The sequence below is a fragment of the Seriola dumerili genome, unplaced genomic scaffold (assembly GCF_002260705.1).
Source record: "Seriola dumerili isolate Sdu_G_001 unplaced genomic scaffold, Sdu_1.0 BDQW01000113.1, whole genome shotgun sequence".
NCBI lineage: Eukaryota > Metazoa > Chordata > Actinopteri > Carangiformes > Carangidae > Seriola > Seriola dumerili.
In genome coordinates this window covers 396236-415967 of record NW_019174368.1, presented here as the reverse complement: position 1 = coordinate 415967, position 19732 = coordinate 396236, and the positions used below count along the sequence as shown (strand labels likewise).

The 19732-nt window shown below is 42.1% G+C and overlaps 1 protein-coding gene across 1 annotated transcript; it reads left to right on the top strand.

Annotated features, from left to right (window-relative positions):
* Window positions 1-736: 736 nt before the first annotated feature.
* LOC111223734 (retinoic acid receptor alpha-B-like) lies at window positions 737-19630 on the top strand. Its single transcript, XM_022747989.1, has 10 exons — window positions 737-786; window positions 1636-1870; window positions 14379-14533; window positions 14976-15117; window positions 16500-16660; window positions 16803-16979; window positions 17084-17288; window positions 17876-17943; window positions 18203-18293; window positions 18566-19630. Exons 2-10 carry the CDS (start codon window positions 1666-1668, stop codon window positions 18826-18828), a joined length of 1467 nt encoding a protein of 488 aa, XP_022603710.1. The 5' UTR covers window positions 737-786; window positions 1636-1665; the 3' UTR covers window positions 18829-19630.
* The last annotated feature ends 102 nt before the right edge of the window (window positions 19631-19732 follow it).

Here is a 19732-nt window from a genome sequence, read left to right as displayed (position 1 = left end):
AGAGCAGGAAACCAGGGAAAGGGAGGAAAATTTTGAAATAATGAAATGGTAAAAAGAGGTAGAAAGGTAAAAGGGAAACCAGGTAATTTAATGCTATTTAACTGTTTCTTTCGTTGTAATATTTCTTCTTATCCATACATCGATCCATCCATTAGCTATACTGCTTATCCTCACAGGGTTGCTGGAACAAATCCCAGCTGACATTGGTTGAGGGCAGGGTACACTACATTTGTAAAAAAAAAAAAAAAAATATTTGAATTGTGGTAGAAGTGCAACTTCCCATAAAATGGAAATACTCAAAGCTCTCAAAGTACCTCAAAACTGTATTAAGTACAAGGCCTGAGTAAATGTTCTTAGTTACATCCCAAAGCTGTATGTCATATACAGGTAAGTCTGTAAAGGTAATGGACTGTACAAGTACACAGGAATGTGTATGGTAGCACAAAACTACAGAAATTAACATTAACTTATAAAAGTAGTAGTTGGTAATTATTATTATTATTATTATTATTATTATTATTATTATTATTATTATTATTACCACTAGTAGTGATAGCAGGCAGTAGAAATTGTTTTAGCTGCGCACAGTTTTAGCTCGCGCAAGGCAGGTAGGTGGAGCTCGTGTGCAGCTGGTGTCACTCATCAAACCACAGAGAGAGAGAGAGAGAGAGAGAGAGGGAGAGAGAGGGAGAGAGAGGGAGAGAGAGGCCGTCGGGTGCAGATCGGAGGTTACCACAGGACACTGCTGCCTGTGCCGTTGCTGGACCTCAACAATAGCAGCAAGAGGTACACAAACCCAAACTCGGACACCTCCTCGACTTCCCTACCGCCGCCTGTTTTACCTTTTGGATACTCTTGTTTCTTGGACACACGGCAGCAACTTCAAAGTCATACACGACTGCATTAATGAGTCAGTTTTCTCCGGTGAAACGTTTGGAACCGGAGCGACCGGAGCAGCGCCTTTCCACCGACCGGACCTTTTTACTTTTCGGTGTCAGCCACTACAGCCAGAGTCATTCACAGCATGTATGGATTTAAGACAAGCAGCGCTGGTTGTTGCGACATTAAAGAGACTGTCAGCGAAAAGGACCGTTCCTCTGCCCGGCTACAATGATTAGCAAACGATATGACAATTGCATAATACATTTTAGCCACTGTAAAAATAGCCTTCAGCGGAAAAGCTGCTAACGTTACCGACGCAGGACGAGTGTAAAACCAACACAGGGACAGTGTAGGATACAAGTCGAGGTCAGTTTGAACTCGAGCGTAACACACGCCGCATGTGTGTCGGTGTAGTAGTGTAATGTTACATGCTTTCTTTTTGGTGTTTGCGCTCGTTTAAATCCGCTGTTTCAAAGTAACGAGGGCTGCTGCTCCAGCAACACAACGGTGAAGTTTGTGACACCTGTGGCATTGAACTGTTAGAAAGACGGTTTCGTTTGACAGTAAACTGCCTGTGTTCCTCCAAGGGCTGAAAGGTCACCAGGACAGGTCATCTCTGTCTCTCCTCTCCACCTCCTCCCGTCAGTCTGTTACGAAGATGTGAACTCCCTCCCTTCCTCTTTTTCCCTCTCTTCGCCGTTTAGGACGCTTTGATTTTTTTGATTTTCTTTTTCTTCTCTATTTGGTACAAAGGATTCAGACGCGACAACCGTCTCTCGGGTGATGTACGAAAGCGTGGATGTTGTGGGTTTGAGTCCCAGCCCCAGCCGCAGCAGCCCCAGCCCCGGCTCTTTCCTGAGCATGGACTACTACCACAGACCCCCGGGGCTCGGGCCGGAGAAGGGACTCCTGTCCGGTGTAGGAGGACTCCAGCGGTCGTTCGGAGCGTCCTTGGTGACCGGCAGGAACTGGAGCGGATCCTGCCACTGTGAGTGCCATTTAAAAACGATTTGCCGTTTTGTACATGTAAACAAAGTAACTGCAGATCACACCACAATTAGTCAGTGTAGATTTGTTTAATATATTGAAAAACTGACATAATTTTTTAACTCTTGTGCATGCTCTGATGGGGGTATTTGTTGTCATCTGGGGGCGATGAATGCATGAGTTGGTGCAAACTGGGACATGCCAGCCCCCACAACCTCTGTGTCGGTCTGTTATAAACCACACACTCTGTGATTGGTAGGTCCTTACTGCATTTATAAGCTTGATCTTGTCTGCACACCATTTTAATCAAGTGGATTTTTTTTTAAATTTCATTATGGAAAATGGTCTCTCTGTGTATGGACATGTGAGAGGCTTTGGATGAAATAATATCAGGACTTTAAGGACTTTAGATTTTAAGTGACTAAATCAGCAGAGGAAACTGTTACCAAGGTAGATATTAAGTTTCATGCCAGTTGTCTTTTTTTCTGCACTGTTTACATCTGAGAAAGCTGTTGGCTGGTTTCAGCTTGTGACTGCTGTTCCTCTTTGCAGTCTGTTTGTATTTGGCAAGTGTTACCATGACATACTTTATTATTTTTCAGTTTGTACCCTGTTGTTCGCTGTCCAAGTGCTGATTGCCAGACCTCTTATATCTGACAAATGATGCCATTTTCCCTCCAGTTTAAAATGACCGACCTTTTCAGCAGTGTTGTGACAACAATTAAAGTCCTTTCATATCAGGTCATTAATGTAGCTGTCTATTGTCCAACATGAGGGTTTGGTTTATGTTGTGAATGGAGCAACTCGAATGACCCCAGTAGGTCAGCAGCTGCCTGCAGTCATTTTTCAAAACCTGAACTCCAGCTCGGTGCTTTTCACTGGTTGGGAATGAGATCACTGTGTTTACAAGTTCAGAACATAAAGTACGCATTTTTAATGTATGAATGGTCCAGAGCTGAAGTATTTAGTCGATTAATAAATCAGCAGACTATTTTGATAATGGATTAATCCTCTTTCAAGCATCACATTGTTTTCAGCTTTTCAATCTGTTTGGATTTTCTGCTTTTCTTTGTCTGTGTGATAGTAAAATGATGATTGTTATCTTTGGTTGGATAAAACAAGACATTTAGAGACATCACCTTGGGCTTTAGCAATTTTTCAGTGGTATCTTTTCACTATTTTTTGACATTTTATTGACAAAACATTTAATCAGTTTATTATGAAGTAGTAAAGTGAGACAGTATGGGTAAAATCTTGATTTACTTTCAGTATATTTATCTAATAAGATCAGTTTTAATATCCTGTACAAGGATTAAAGCAGTACTATGTAACCTTTGCTGAGCAGTCGCAACAGCAGCCTCTGCAGCCAGAAGTGGTGATTACAGTGATGTTAGAGCATTAAATTCTGTTGATCTCTGAATTCAGGCAGTGAAGGGTTCTGGCACTCGAGCTAGCTGTACACTGACTGAGTGACTAGAGACAACGAAAGGTCTTCCCATCGACAGGGGTGACAACTCAAGCCACAGTTTAGTGAGTTACCCGACATGTGAATATGTTCCGCTAATGTTTCGATCCACATCATCTTCACACGCCCTGGAAAATACAGTCTGACGGCTGCTTGTATGTAACTTAGCTGTGTTGATGACCAGCTAAGTTATGAATACAGTCTGAGGGCTGGTAGCTCTGTTGACAGTGAGCCAGGTTGCATGTTGACAGTTACGATAGAAAGCTAGCAACTGGAGCAAGGAGCAACTGTGCTAATGAATTACGTAATTAAAGGGGCTGATAAATAAAAGAAAGCATTTGGGATACATCTGCAGTCTCTTGTATTTCAAGGTAATCTCCCGGCGACCTCCCGTTTTGTTGTTTCTCCCGGGAAACTCCCATAATCTGAACGACCCTCAACCTTTATTATAAATACTCGTCATACAACCACACGTTTTATGTTTGTCTGACATTATCCAAGTTGCCAGATTGTGTATAAAACACGAACTAGACACACAATCCACACGCAGACACACACACATAGCCTACAATTTCAGCCCATCTGTCACCACAACCTGGGAACCCACAGCCCGATTCAAGTGGTGTGCGAAGCTGCTCTCTGTGCAGGCCGGACATTTGACTGCGGAAATAATCGTCGTTAAAGCAAAAGGTTTAACTAAATTTGTTAATTTATTTTCATGTAATGTTTATCTCATGGTAATATTAATTAACATATGATGGAATTTAAATGATGTGTTCATCATGTAGCATTAGAATAAAACTAACGTTAGTTTACTTCGTAGCATTCAGCCTCATAAAAATAAGGATATTGAATCATTAATCCATAAACAGCAAAATCTCAAACTGCCACTTCAACACAGTAACCAGTGCAGAGTAGAGTCAAGTGAAGCAGCTGTTGGCTTCTTTCTGTCATGTTACTGTTGGACCGAGGGTTTTTCTCGTCTTGCTTCATTGTTCACTTTCTGTTTTTAGCCTGTTGACCATCTGCCTATCTTACTCTTTTCTTCTTACTTGTAACGCTCAATGCTCCAGTTGGCAGTAGCTCTTCCATTTTCTCTGACCTGTCTGTTTTGGTCATCTTCCTTTTTGTTCTCTTTATACTTTGAGGTGGCGAGCAAACTATGAAGTGACTCAGTACCACCACCCACTGCTATGGACTGTATCCCTCGTTTACATCAGAGCCATTGTTCACACCTTGTTGCTTGGAGACACAGATATAACGATATCTCTCAGCCAGCACATCTGGAAAGTGGTTGCATCAGACCATTTTAGAAAAAGTAAGATTTTAAAGCCAAAATGAAAGTAATGGTGAAGTCGGTACATTATTTTTCCAGCATTCACTGCACTACAGTCATGGTACACCTCTGAGAAGTTGCCCGTCTATCACTGTGCTAATATGGTTATGTGTGCTATATGTATTTTTCAGGGCTGATACCACTTGTTTGTAATCCTACCAACCAAACTAGGGTTGTTCCCAATTAACTGTTTTACCGATTAATATTATAACTGTTCAGCTGTTAGTATTAACAGTTAAACAGTTGAAATATCCTGGGACATCAGTACCATCTTAAGGGGGTCTCACAGTTAACAGACCGCGCAGCAGACTAACCCCCACACCATGTCGACAAGTTGCTATTTCTGAATAAAAACCAGTAAATAGCTGGTAGCCCTGTTTATTCCATTTTGTGGTTTAATGCCAGTATGACTCTATGTCGTGCGAGCAGTAGCCTGGCTGCTCACACCAGAAGTGCATTTCTCCGCCGGTCAACAAGCGATTCTGCTCCTCTGCTCTCTTTTTTTTTTTATCACCCGTAGAGCTGATCTTCATAATAACCTCATGAATTTATAAATGTGGGGTGTCGCTTCTTCTGCATGTAGTTAAAAGGACCATCGCCTTGCGTGATGACTCCTGTTTATTTGTATTTTTCAATGGGTTATAGACACCAGTCTATTGAAAATAATACATTTTCATTTTGTTCTATTGGCCAGAAAAAAATATTGAAAATGAACAAACCAAACATTACAAGTTCAGGCATTTTCAGTGGAGTAACATTAGCCCAAAAAACTGAAACTGGGTATTATCATCGTAGAAATGGATCGTAATTATCTGTTGGTCTCAGTGATGCATCTCTGCGTTGGTCTTTTCCACGTCTCTCCCACAAACAGAGCTCAGTGTTGATTGGCTATTTACATGAGATGTAGAACCAATCCGATGATGGAGTGGGCGGGGCATTGAGTCACAGTACAAGTAGTAACCTTTCCCAGAGCGGCGGCTGCATCAGAGCCAAAGCAGCATACATTTTATTTGTTACTTATTTAATTGATAACCTGATCAGATAAAATAACAATTATGATAATGTGAAAAATTATGAATATTGGATCTGATTATTGGCCAGGGTGATAATTATCCAACCCCTAATAAACATGCAAAGGACCGTCCTGCTGTGGGTTTGGAGTGCCGCTCCACCCCAGTGTCACATGCTAGAGAGAGTGACCTAAGGGTGATGATATCGTGATGTCACCGTGACACAGCCCTTAGACAAGTTTAAGTTATAAAGGGAGAAGAAATAAAGTGGACTCTGGTCAGCTGGTGAGAAACAGAGGGAAAGAGAGGCACTGTGTGTGTGTGTGTGTGTGTGTGTCTGTGTCTGTGTCTGTGTGTCTGTGTCTGTGTCTGTGTGTCTGTGTCTGTGTCTGTGTGTCTGTGTCTGTGTCTGTGTGTCTGTGTCTGTGTCTGTGTGTCTGTGTCTGTGTCTGTGTGTCTGTGTCTGTGTCTGTGTGTCTGTGTGTCTGTGTGTGTGCGTGCATGCGTGCGTGTGTGTGTGTGTGACTGGAATGAAGAGTGTCAAACAGGTTCAAAGGTCAAAGGCTGTACACAGATGTTGGCACGCACACAAATTCAGGGACTGCTCCAGGGACATGTAAGCACTGGCTGCAGGATAGTGCATCAGTGTGTGTGTGTGTGTTTGGGTGTGATCCAGAGCAATGACTCACTGACAATTGGGAAGTGACCTACATCTCTCCCACTCTTTATTTCTCCTTCTATCTGCCTCTTTCTTTCCTGTGTCAGCTGCCCAGTCATCACTTCTCCGCACTGAATGACCTCTGTCTGTGTCTGTCGCACGCGCACACACACACACACACATACACACACACACACACACACACAGTGACGCACTCAGTGTTCACTCACACTCACAGTTTGTCCGGGAATGTGAGGGTATACTGACCAAGTTTGACCTGAGTGTGAGTGTGTGAAAAGGGGAGGAGGTGGATGGTTGCGTGTCAGTGTTTGTGTCGGATAGATGTCTTTATTTCTGAATGTGTGTGTGAGATCAATCTGCCATCACACTCTGACACAGCATAGTCCTTGTCTGCATTTGAGGAATTTCTTCTCACATGTCACATCTTCACATATTTTGTTTTTATAAGGATAAAGAGGAAAGAATAACATCCCAGTTTGAAGTGGTAACAGTTTCTAATTCTGAATATGCACATAGTGCTAATGTTAAAGCTCTGCAGAGCTTGCATGTTTCATCAAAGGTTTTATTTGAAGTGTTGATCCATCAGAAGATATATTTGTGGTTTTAAGAACTAAAAACCACCTCAATGTAGTTTTACATCTCCTCTCTCAGGCTTCTCTCTGGAGCTCTAGTAACAACAGGTTGCGGAGCCAATCAGAAGAGAGGAGGCTCTGATCCTCTTTTCTGATTGGCTGACTGTTTTCTGAGTGATCCAATAAAAAAATATAGCAGATTTAAGGTAAACACTCAGAGAAACCAAATCCTGCAAGGTTGGATGGTGGGTCCAGGTGGGTGGGGCTTTGGGCGTGGCTGAGGGAGGTGACTGCTTTGTTGTCACAAAGTTACAGAAGTCCTGATGGCTCATTTTATGGTTCAGTTTTTGAATACAGGCTGTGTGCATATGTCTGTGGACTGAACGCTTTGATACTTTCACAGTATTAATATAGAACCTAGACCTGCTTTATTATGGAAGAAGAAAGACGTTTTTGTGCCAAAGATTCTGAGTATACATAGTAAAACTGATTGTATATTGTGTTATTAAATATGTATCTGGCACATTGAAATGACCCACTAAATATGAGGTACTGGATCCAAATACTGATGGTCAAAATTATTTAACTGTTGAGATTAAATTACTGATATGATGTGAATGGAAGTTTAACTGGAGGAATGTGACTTGTTGATGTTACATGATCAGCTGATGTTTTTACTAGAGAAGAAGTGCAGCCTGTACTGAGTGGAGGTTCTTCCTTTACAGACACTGGGTTATAGAGAGAAAACAAAAGAACAGCAAGTCTAATTTTAGCCTGTTATCAATAAGTTACTCACAGAATTAACTTTAGCAACAGTTGATTCGACTCGCCACTGGTGATGTTTGTCATAGCTGAATGTTTTGCATACTGTTTGATTCCAATCTATGATTTTTGTCTGAACCGCAACAGCAGGGCCGGCCCTATAATCTCGAATGTCACTGACTGACTGACTGACTGATGATAGTTCCACCACTGGTCAGCAGAGTGCCGAGCCGCAGTCTACCGAGCCACTATTGTTTCCCTGCTGCTCGGGAACCGCAGAGGAGCGCTTCCAATACACTGAGCCTCCCCTCCATTACAGCAAATAAACTACTTTCATTACATGTATCATTACTACTAAAGGAGCCAGAGGAAAAACTAAACATAAGACACACCGAGCAGGGAGAGCAGAGGAGAGAGGTCATCTGTAACGAGGCTTCGTACTAACAGCTATGACCCACTGTACATATCAAACAGAGCGAGTTAGACATGAAGACCTGCCTCTAATAAAAGTCTGTTATGTTCTGGAGTTGAAGTAAATAAAGGCTCAACTATTGTGGATCCCAGACGGAGGGTGTGAGGAGGGAGAGTGAGAGACAAAATAAGAAATATAGTCTGTTTGGTGTGTGTCGTCCTCTCTCTCTCTCTCTCTGTCTCTCTCACTCTCTCACTCTCCCCATGACTGAAATAAAGGCAAAAGCCTGAAAAAAGAGAGATAATCTGACTCTTCTAACATTTTCTCTGAGTGATGATTTTACAGTAAATACGACAGCTCAGTCTTTGTCCTTAATTTATGTGTTTGGTAATTTTGTCGGACGACGTCACAGTTATGAAATCAGGATTTGACCAGGCAGTCCAGACAGATACTAGGTTTTGACCTAGTCTTGTTTTTGTGACCTGCTGATTCCGATTTTCTTTCTAAGAACTATAACTAACAGCTGCTCAAACATTTTGTTGCTCTTCTTTAATGGAAAATTCAATTGTTTGTTCATATATTAATTCACTATCAACTATTACTCTCTATTACACTCTCTCTCTCTATCTCTTTCTCTTTCTCTCTGTCTCTCACACACACAACAAAAATCAGCATGAATGCTTTCTGGCTACAACTTTTCACTTTGCAATACTGGATTACTGTTATTATTGATGGCCATCAAATACAGGTCAAGTCAGCGGTCTGTTCCGAATGTTTCCGTGCTCGTTCCTCCACCGTTTACTTTGACCTCACAGGTTGTTACAAAACGGACCGTTGTGTCGTTTTCACTCACGGTGAAGATGTTCCATGGCAACGGCATGTTGTTGTTGTTGTGTGTGTGTGTGTGTGTGTGTGTAGCTGTGTCTGTGCTGTTGTGTGCACAACGTGAACCATCATGTGGAGCATGAGTGTAAATTTCACCTGCACAGAATCAGATACTGGAGACTGATCAGCCGTTCACGCCGAAAACTGGCCTTCACCGATCGCCAGCTGATTGATCGGCGCATCTTTAGTTGTTTGTTATCAAGAAACAGAGAGGAGAGATTAATTGTTAATCATCGTTTCATATTTGTGACACACAAATTTTCTCTTACATATACATTAAAATGTTAAACTGTAGAGCCTAGATATTGTAAAGGGGAGGAACTCTGCGACACCAGCAGGCTGAAGTGGGAAAAAAAACTGTAGAGGACAGTAAAGAAACGATCAACATCATAGGATTTATTTTAGCTGATACTGATAAAGTAAATTATTCCCAGATCCGCCCCAATACCAATCCTTAGGATCAGTTGAGGACATCTCTAATGTACAGGATTTCCCTCTGGACATTGTTCAGCTGTGATATAAGCCTCCCAACACGTGTTGTCTCATGATCAATTTACTGAGAAGATGACGGCCTAAATAAAAGCTGCATTCATTAAACATGACACTCTCTGTCTAAAATAGATTCTCTGCTCTTTTCCCCTGAATTTTTCATGTCAGTGATGGTGTTCTTTATTCCAGGTGAAGTGGTCCACCTCCACTGCAATACACTGCAGTAAACCCTGATGTTTATCCTATTATTATATCAACTTATCACAAATGTGTTTTGGTGTGGGTGTACATGTCTGGTTATTTAGGTTAGGTTAGGTTTTATTTAGGTATTTAGAATCAGTGTCTCCATCACATTGTCTGGCTGTACAGAATAAAATCAATAAACACTCAGGCAGTAAAACATAATAAAATACTAAAAACAAAACAACCACATGACACACAGCAAACATCAATAAACATTGTCACAGGCGTAAAAAAAAAACCATCAAGTGGATCCAAACACTACACAATAAAAGTGCGTTTTAAGCCTGGAATCAATGGATGGGGCAGATCTGGTAGAGAGGGGGATGCTAGAGAAAACAGTGAACAATGCCTGGACCACCCGGTGATGTCATACAGTTCATACCGTGGTAGGTGTCTCTTTAATGTCATGTTCAGGTTTTACTTTGATTCACTAAAAACAGACATTCTTCATCTGGTTATTTTATCTATAAATGATCTCTCACTTGGATTTCCACTATACTCTCTACCATATACACACTACATCATGACATATGTATATATATAGTATTATCGTTATATAAAATTACATGTACTTATTCATATTGCCCAACCCTAGGTGCAGGTGAAAATGGAGCATAAGCTACTAAAAGCTGGCACTAGACTGTACTGATATGAATCCAAAACCACGTTAATAAACACACGTAAACAAACAGTCATTAGCACTAATAGTAGCCCTCCACAGTGTTTCTATGAAATTTGTGTTGAAGAACCTATTCCTACGCCTTGTTAAATGTGGAGAAGGATTCAGTAGAGTGATTAAAGGCTGGTCTCTAAGCTGACCGAGCATGCTCTCTATTCAGGAACTGCTGGCTGGCGTAAAGCCAGGACCCCCTGCGGAGGCCATTTAATGTATTTTACATCACAGTCGGTGAATGAGTCCAGCGCTGGCTGACATTTAACATTATCACTACTGGATTTGAACTAAACTGACCCAGACTCTGAATGGTCAGCTTTTACACTGCTGTTAAAATCTGTAACCATGCGTTACACTCTTCAGCCGTGTTTACACTAGACCTTTATACCATTACTTGTCTTGCACAGAATATGAGTAGTCAGTTACAGTCACAGTCTGTGCCTTCACAATTGCAAGGCAGCTGCAGGTGTCATACATTTTGTATGATGACAATAAAGCTGCTGTTCACCGTGTAAAAGCTGTGGGAGGATACAGATCATGACGTTGATAACAAGCAGAGGAGGTGGTCACAGCCAGCTGGCTCCTGGTCAAACCCTAACCCAAGTGTTTTTTCTTACATCATGACCAGACAGAGAAACCCCCCTTTTAATCAGTGCTAAGACGCCACACTAAAGAAGGATTTATTTAGGTGAGGTATGTTTTATGAACTGTGGACGCTACTACAGTCACATCGTGTCAAAACTTGTTTTAAATACTGTTCATCGCACCAAAAATTATGCTTTATATCTAAACACTTCATATCTAAATATTTACTCAAATGACTGCAGATATAAAAATTTTGGGTCACTTCAGGGTGAGATGAAATTATATCAACGTTGTTGTTCCTATCTGATCTCATACACGTGTTTAATATTCCTCTCTGTTGAAATGCCCGTCGTATCAACAGTAAGACAGAAAGTCAAAGGAACCTACAGCTAAAAGCAATGCATTTTGTTTGAACTGCATCATGCCCTGCACACTGAATCCGAGGCGGGAAGCAGCAGGAATTAACAAACACACAAAGGAAAACAAAGTAAGAGACTCTTGGATTTATGAGGCGAGGGAGCGGGAAAAGAACCGAGGAGTTTAAAAGAGGTCAGACGGTACTCTCTTCTGTTGGCTAGTGTGTCAGTGAGAAGAGAGCAAAGGCAAACAGAGGAGAGATGAAGAGACGGGAAAGATGAAGGGATGGTATGGTGGCTGTGGAGGAGGAGGAGGATCTCTTCGTTTCTCTTCTCTCCCTCTCTGTGTAAACAGAGCAGACCAGCAGAGGGGAGCTGAATCTCCTCCATAGAAGAATGTCTGGTATGGCTACTAAAGCAGGGGGAGGGGGGAAGTGTGTGTGCGTGCGTGTGTGTGTTCGGTTAGAGGTTAGAGGAGGCAGACCGGGAGTAGAGTAGTGTTGTTGTAGATGGTCATGGTCTGTATTTACCAGGTCTGTGAACGAAAATAAAACAACCACGCCGACATAATGGGCCTGGATACAGAATGAGGAGGGGGATATTATAAGCTACATCCAAACCACTACATTTAAGTTTTAAAACGCATCACTCTTGCTCCGCTTACACCTGGCGTCCGCACTACTCCGGAGTTTTTGAATGCCTAAAACTGAGACTTTCCTGTTCCCGTTTTAGTTAGAAAACTGTGGGGTTGTGTTTTAGTCTGGATGGGTAGAACCGGAGACGATGACGTAGACACCCACATTCGCTCCCTGATTGTTATCATACCAGCCTCAACTAGCAGTGGTGAAAGCAACATGATATTACAAGTGTTACTCACCTTGTTGTCTTTGCTAGCAGCTGGTGGGCGCTTAAATTCGGCATTTTAACGCTACAAATGACTTTGCTGTTCCTCGTTCATAGTAATTTCTGCAACTAATCAACTGCAGAAAATATAATCTGCTTCCTGTTTACACTGCATGCCCAGTGGAAGTGAGCGGTGATGTACATGTGTGTTTTCAGGTGTGTTAGTCTCGATGGAGATCAATTCTGATACGGAGCTTAAGCACTCGTCTGTACAGAGACCGTAGTATTGTGGACGTAGCCATAGTTTACCTACTACACAGCACGTTTGATCATATGGGACAAGTTAGTAGTTGGCTGTTGTTGAAGTTGTTTAAAAACTAACTAACTTCCTCCTGATCTTCCTTCTCCCTTGAAAACTTTTTGTGTTCTTACCTCCCCTCAACCCCTGGTTCCTCCTTGGGGAGCGAGACAGGCTGTAGAAGCTCAGACAACATATGATCATGGGGGAAAAAAAACATGATGGCAACATGTTCTTTTGAAAAAAGAAAAAACAGGTTGACATTTGGACCCTCTTCAAATGCAATGCTGCTGAGAGAAAAAGTGGTTGAGAGGAGCCCTGTGGCTACAAAATCACTGGGAAGAAAACCACAAACCTGAAAAGACAAATTAAGGTGCACCACACAGAAACATTAAGATGCTGCTAAAGAAAGTACAATTAAATACTGATACACTTTTGAGAGTCAGGTTTTTTGTTGATTTTGAATGAGTCAGTGCAGTTAAATATCATCTGCATATATATACATATATACAGTATATATAATATATATATTGACTGTAAACCAAGTGAGGTGAAACAAATTGAAAGCTTTTGCCTGGACCTCAGGACACACACACAAACACACACAGATCTGCCTGTAACATCTGCTGGTTATTGAAATGCAAAGCTTATTATGCAGAAGATTGATTTTGGACGAGAGTAAGTCTGTTGGACAGCAGCCGGCTGCTTTGTGTGCAAAGAGGTTCCAAGTATTTTCTTTACAAATTTATTTAAAAACTAAATACTGAGTTCAGCACAGTCTAGTGCACACAATAACCACTGAGGCTTTTCAACATAAAGAATAAAACACCTTCCTGGCACCGGCCTGACCAAAGTGAACATTATAAGCACAGGATTTATTGCAGGGCTGTTTTACAGGGTTTTCTGGATTCTGGATACTCAGGGTTTGCGCAAGTTAAATTCATAGCAATGATTGACTCACAGATTTAGATTGCACTGGATTTGCTAATGTTGTTGCATGCTCGCCAGAGTCATTGTTTTTACCCTCCTCCATGTCTCGCTGTCTTGCTCAAATTAATAACATCAGAGCAGACGCCCTCTCTGCAAAGCTGCATTGTTAATCATACGTCCTGTCATTCTGTGGCTTATTTTCATTTTTCTGTTCTTTCAGCCGAAAATCAGTTTATTTTCTTTATTTTTCTTCTTTTCTGTGGTTAACACAAGCTCCAGACATTTTAACGTTTTATTCTACGACATAAAATTCATCAGTAAGTACCCCAGTCCTGATTTCTTTAAGCTCTTACGTCTCTTAAAAAAGGCCGGTTGCTAAGAAGTGTCTGAATGAGACTACAGAGATTGTCGGGATGTTAAACATTTTAACACTGAAAGTGAAAACCGCTCAACTCACCAGTCCACCTTCACAGCATCGTTGTGTTTATATTGTTACTAACTTTGTAAGAGGAAAGGCTTTCGTAGAAGAAGTAAGAGCTAAATCAAACTACAAGTTTAAGTTAGTGGTGGTGGTGGTGGTGACATTGATGTCATGCAACGGTGGTGTAGTTTGTTTATAGCCTAACCTTAGCTTTTGACTCCGGCTGATTGTATTTAGGCTTCAGAAATCATAAAAGTGATGTTCATCGGTGAAGATTATCCCGCTGAACAATATCACATATTTTATTTTCTGCAGTAATCCAAAAGGTAAAATCCCATTGTTTTTGTCGATGGACACAGGGTGATGATAACATCCTAGTTGGCCTCCAAAAATATGTAATTCCTGCAGCACTCTATTTGGTAAGACACCAAAACTAGGGTGTTATTTGCTGTTATTTCCAAATCTTTAGACATGACATGGATTCCTTCACACTTTAATTGCTGTCTTACCAAATGCTAACCTCTCTTGTTTTCCCTGTGTCTTCCTGCAGCCATAGAGACTGAGAGCACGAGTTCAGGGGAGGACCTGCTCGTCCCCAGCCCCCCCTCACCTCCGCCCCCACCCCGCATCTACAAGCCCTGCTTTGTGTGTCAGGACAAATCTTCAGGATACCACTATGGAGTCAGCGCCTGTGAGGGCTGCAAGGTACGCAGCTGAACACATATGCATTAGCTTAACTTAACAGCAGCACAACATACACAAACTACAACACTCTCTGGGTAACAGGGTCATCCATGTACATGAACAGCTGCGAGCTATAGCGAGAAAACCTGAATGAGAAATAATTAGAAAGAGCATGAGACTACAGAGTATGTGCTTAATGTGTCAGCGAAGAGGTCACAACCTTTACCCTTGGATCTGTAAGCCTCTTTGCTTCATCGAACACTACACACACACACACAGACAGAGTTTATGTCCTGTTAGACCATGTACTGACCTGCTACCAGCTACCCAACAAAACAGTCATCATCAAAAGTCATCCTTGTTTTCACTGCAGGTTTAAAAGGCAGCATGCTGGCAATGCTGTTTTGTATTCTTGTTCCCTTGCTTCTGTGTTTCATTCATTGCCCCCACCTCTTTCTGAAAGGGTTTCTTTCGGAGGAGCATCCAGAAGAACATGGTGTACACTTGCCACCGGGACAAAGTCTGTGTCATAAACAAGGTGACAAGGAACCGGTGTCAGTCCTGTCGACTGCAGAAATGCCTTGATGTCGGCATGTCCAAGGAGTGTGAGTACAGTGTGTGGAGAGGGATGAACCTCTAAAAGACTGAAAATAAGAAACATGAAACAGTAGGCAGCTACTTTACTGCAAATGCTTTGCAGTCACACATTGATAGAACAGATCTGCAGGGTAAACTATAAATTTCAAGCGCAGTGCTCTTCCCAGGCAGCACAGTAATGTGTTTTAACCTTGATATTTGTCTCCCCCTGGTGGCCTATTATGGGTAATACATGCCCTGCAAAACCACCAGCGTTCCGTGTAATAGCCAGGCTCATGCATCACTCTCTCAGATGCTTTTTCAAATCTTAAAGGTCCCATATTGTATAAAGTGAGATTTCCATTTGTTCTTTGGTAATAAAGCAGGTCTAGGTTCTATGTTAATACTGTGAAAGTATCAAAGCACTCAGTCCACAGAGAAATGCACACAGTCTGTATTCAGAAACTGAGCCTTCAAACGAGCCGTCAGGACTTCTGTAACTTTGTGATGTCACAACAAAGCAGCCGCCGCCCTCAGCCACGCCCTAAGCCCCGCCCACAATCCAACCTTACAGGATTTGGTTTCTCTGAGTGTTTACCTGAAATCTGCTATATTTTTATTGGATCTCTCAGAAAATAGTCAGCCAATCAGAAGAGAGGATTAGAACCTCCTCTCTACTGATTGGCTCACCGACCTGTTGTTAGAAGAGATGTAAAACTACATTGAGATGGTTTTTGGTTCTTAAACCACAAATATATCTTCAAATAAAACAGTTACCTTCTCCAGAGAGGGATAACTCCATCTTTGTCTGGCCCAGTAACATGTGGTGCGTTCATCCCTATCCGTTTTGTAGCCGACAGCCTGTCAAAACACCTGCGCCTATTGTTTTCTTTGTAAAATCCTAGACACATATCAAAACATTTGGTACCTAAATCTTAAAGCACTGGGTCGTTGGATTTTGATTGTTTTAGTGGCTTTTGCACAGGTGAGTTACTGTTATGAGAAATGCCTTCATTGTTTGAGAACTGTATTCAGAGTTGTGAGAATATTTCTGTTGTGTGAACTGCTTCAGAACAACTGACTGACTGGTTCGACTGCCAGCCATCCTCAAGTGTAGCAGGGAGAAAGGCAGGGGAGGTTGAGGAAGACAAATAGCATATGGCTCAACAAGAGACACTTGATATTTTGTTTCAGGCACAAAGGCAGACACGTCTTTCAGCCCATTCGGGTTTGCAGGCCTGATTATAAAACTGTATAAAACTGCCATGACCGTGATAAGTAAAGTCTACCAAAGTGGTGATTTAAAACTTAGGTCAAGAAAACCTCCTTGTCCTTCACATCTCAAATGTTCAATGTGAATTGCCGCTGAAAATTCTAAGATAAATCCTCCTCTCTTTACCTCCACCATCAGTGGTACGAAACGACAGAACGAAGAAGAAGAAGGAGGAGAAGAGGCAAGGGGAGGTAGAGATCCACGTTCTGTCAGCGGACACAGAGCAGATGATTGAACGGGTTCGCCAGGCCCATCAGGACACATTTCCCTCCCTGTGTCAGCTGGGAAAATACACCACGGTACTCACACGCACACCACAGCATTCTGTTAACACATGAATCTAGCTTTAACTGATGCCACTGTTATAAAGACATTTTCTTCAGCTTTCTTGAGAGATCTGTGTCTCTGTCTTCCACCCCTCACCCAAACCCCAATGTACAGAGCAACAGCTCAGAGCACCGTGTCTCGCTGGACGTCAGTCTTTGGGACAAGTTCAGCGAACTCTCCACCAAATGCATCATTAAGACGGTGGAGTTCGCCAAGCACCTGCCTGGCTTCACAACGCTAACCATCGCTGATCAGATCACGCTGCTCAAAGCCGCCTGCCTCGACATACTGGTGAGTTTAACAACTCCTCAAGAAGACAGAGAAAATGTACAGTTGTGACAGCAGAAAGTTCAGTGTTTCCTTTGGTCTTCGGCCACTTCATCCACTTTTCCTAGGTTCTGAGGATCTGCACTCGCTACACCCCGGACCAGGACACAATGACCTTCTCTGACGGTTTGACTCTGAACCGCACCCAGATGCACAACGCCGGGTTTGGACCTCTCACAGACCTCGTCTTCTCCTTTGCCAACCAGCTGCTCCCGCTGGAGATGGATGATGCAGAGACGGGATTACTCAGCGCCATCTGCCTGCTCTGTGGAGGTACTGCACTTGATTTCTCAGGAGAATGAACTGAAAGAAGAGAGAAGAGTTTTATTTATTTACTTTTATTCTGTGCTGTGGTGGAAAAAAATGTGGAACTTGCAATGTGTGCAGCAAGTGTCTGTGTCATGTTCATGGCTGCTGGAGAGTATCCACTGCCATCTACCTGGCATGTGTGTTTATTTTTAATATTTGTTTAATGATGTTTTTGGTTAGAAAGCAACAACAAGGCCAGCCCCATAAACATGAATGTCTGTGACTGACTGACTGACTGACTGATAGAGTTGAGTGATCAAGTTACACCATTGGTCGGTCGGCCAAGGGTTGGCGTTCCCCCATTGGCCGTTGCTCTTGCTCTTTCAAAATGAAGAGGCACCGTTTCTATGAGGGGGGTGTTTACAGCCTGCAGTGTGGCCAGCTCAGCGCATTTATCGCAAGATTTAGAGATTTATTATTTTCATTTTTTTATGAGAGCACAGAGAAGAGGAGAGAAGAGAGCAGATAAAAAGTCATCTACAGTGCTTCCATGACAATTTTCAATAACGAGGGTTTGACCTGGTCTTGTTTCTGGGTGTGTGTTTTTGCAGATCGTCAGGATTTGGAGGAACCAGAAAAGGTGGATGTTCTTCAGGAGCCAATGCTAGAAGCTTTGAAGGTTTGACATCTAATTATTATTATAATACTATATTGTTTCTTCCACTTTATTACCTTGTTGCCTATGTTTGCTCCATAACACACACATTAAACCACCAGAGTAAAAAAAGCATCCAAAACAAGAAACACATGTGCCATTACTCTCAAGCATCAGTGGAAATGTTGTAATCGCAGAGCACATACTATAAATAACTGATTCACCAAAAAGGAACATTTTCATATAAATAAATTAATGAATACATGTCTTCATGTATGTATAGATCTATGTGAGGAGGAGGAGGCCTGATAAACCCTGTATGTTCCCTAAAATACTGATGAAGATCACTGACCTCAGGAGCATCAGTGTGAAGGGTGAGAGACACACACACACACACACACACACACACACACACACACACACACACACACACAGATTCAACCCATTGTTCCTCTGGGTTCTTTGCTCATCCTTTATTGTTTGAGTTGGTTTCTGTTGTTCTGTTATTGTCTTCAGGTTATAATGGTAATAAATTGTGGAATATTTATTTCGTTGAAGTGGCAGTTTCAGTTAATGAAGGCAGCTCCATTCATAATAACTCCTTCTGTTATCCTGAGCTTTCTTCTTCCACCTCTTTCTCTTACAGGAGCAGAGCGAGTGATCACACTGAAAATGGAGATCCCCGGCTCCATGCCTCCTCTCATTCAGGAGATGCTGGAGAACTCTGAGGGTCTGGAGGGGCATGGAGCTGGGGGAGAGAAAGGGGGAGGAAAAGGTAGAAGAGGAGGCAGAGAAGAGGATGAAAAAGACCTCAGGAGCTGTCATCCAAGGCCCTCGCTCAAATCAGTCCCCTCCCGCAGCCCAAGCCCCATTTCCTGCTCCCCTTCCTCTCCCTCCCCCTCCACCTGAAGCTCCACACTCAGCAACTCTCCTCCACACAGCGCCACCACTCAGGGGGCATGGACAACCATCCACACGGCAGACACACAGAGAATGAAAGCAGAAAAAAACTGCACCTAATAACAGATAATCTGGAAGACACATTTGAACCCATAAACTCACTGAAACATGTCGAGTGAAAGCAGGTAAACTATGGTTTGTGTTCAGATATCAGTTTCATACGTACAGTGCAAAAAATATGCTCACTTTTTTAAAGTCTTTTTATAATGCCTAAATGTTAATTATTTGCAGACTGTGTGAACCTCAATGAAGGATTATGTATACGGAATATGGGCAGACTGATTAAGAGGATTCCTGTTATATCACTCACTTCCTTTCTAATGAAAAGTCATGTGTAATATGCAAAATCTATATAAGAGTGAAGTTGCAACAGAGGCATGGTGGCAGTTTTACTTGAAAAACATCATCAGCAACAGACAGAGGTGACGACAAAACAACAGATGATAAATAGCAGGTGTGCCAGTGTTTTGCTCAGGTACATCAGTTGGGCTGATGATGCACAGCTTGTGAGATCTCACAGCAACAACACAAGTGAACAAAAAATTCAGCAAGCAACTCTATTTCTTTTGAGGCTCTTAAACCACCGTTCGAGGCAGGTTTATAACTGCTGATAGCAAAAGCTTCTTTAAGCAGTAGTGTTTCCCAATGTTTACTTTGATCACTAATTTCAATGTTATTGTAGATTGTCCATAGATGATTGTCCTCTATGTGAGTTGCTTCAAACTGAGCTTTCTGAGATTCTGGTTCTGCTCACTTGCCAGACCTCTGAAATAACAGTGATACAATGTGTGGTATGAAAAAGATAACACCAGTTCAGTAAATCATTCAAACTTATGTCTGACTGTGTATGTGT

Bases quoted from the DNA above. Each gene is read 5' to 3' on its own strand.
- LOC111223734 (XM_022747989.1), top strand. From the start codon at position 1,666: ATGTACGAAAGCGTGGATGTTGTGGGTTTGAGTCCCAGCCCCAGCCGC. The intron at 16,980-17,083 runs GTGAGTTTAACA...CACTTTTCCTAG, and splicing joins CCGCCTGCCTCGACATACTG to GTTCTGAGGATCTGCACTCG. The intron at 17,289-17,875 runs GTACTGCACTTG...GTGTTTTTGCAG, and splicing joins CATCTGCCTGCTCTGTGGAG to ATCGTCAGGATTTGGAGGAA.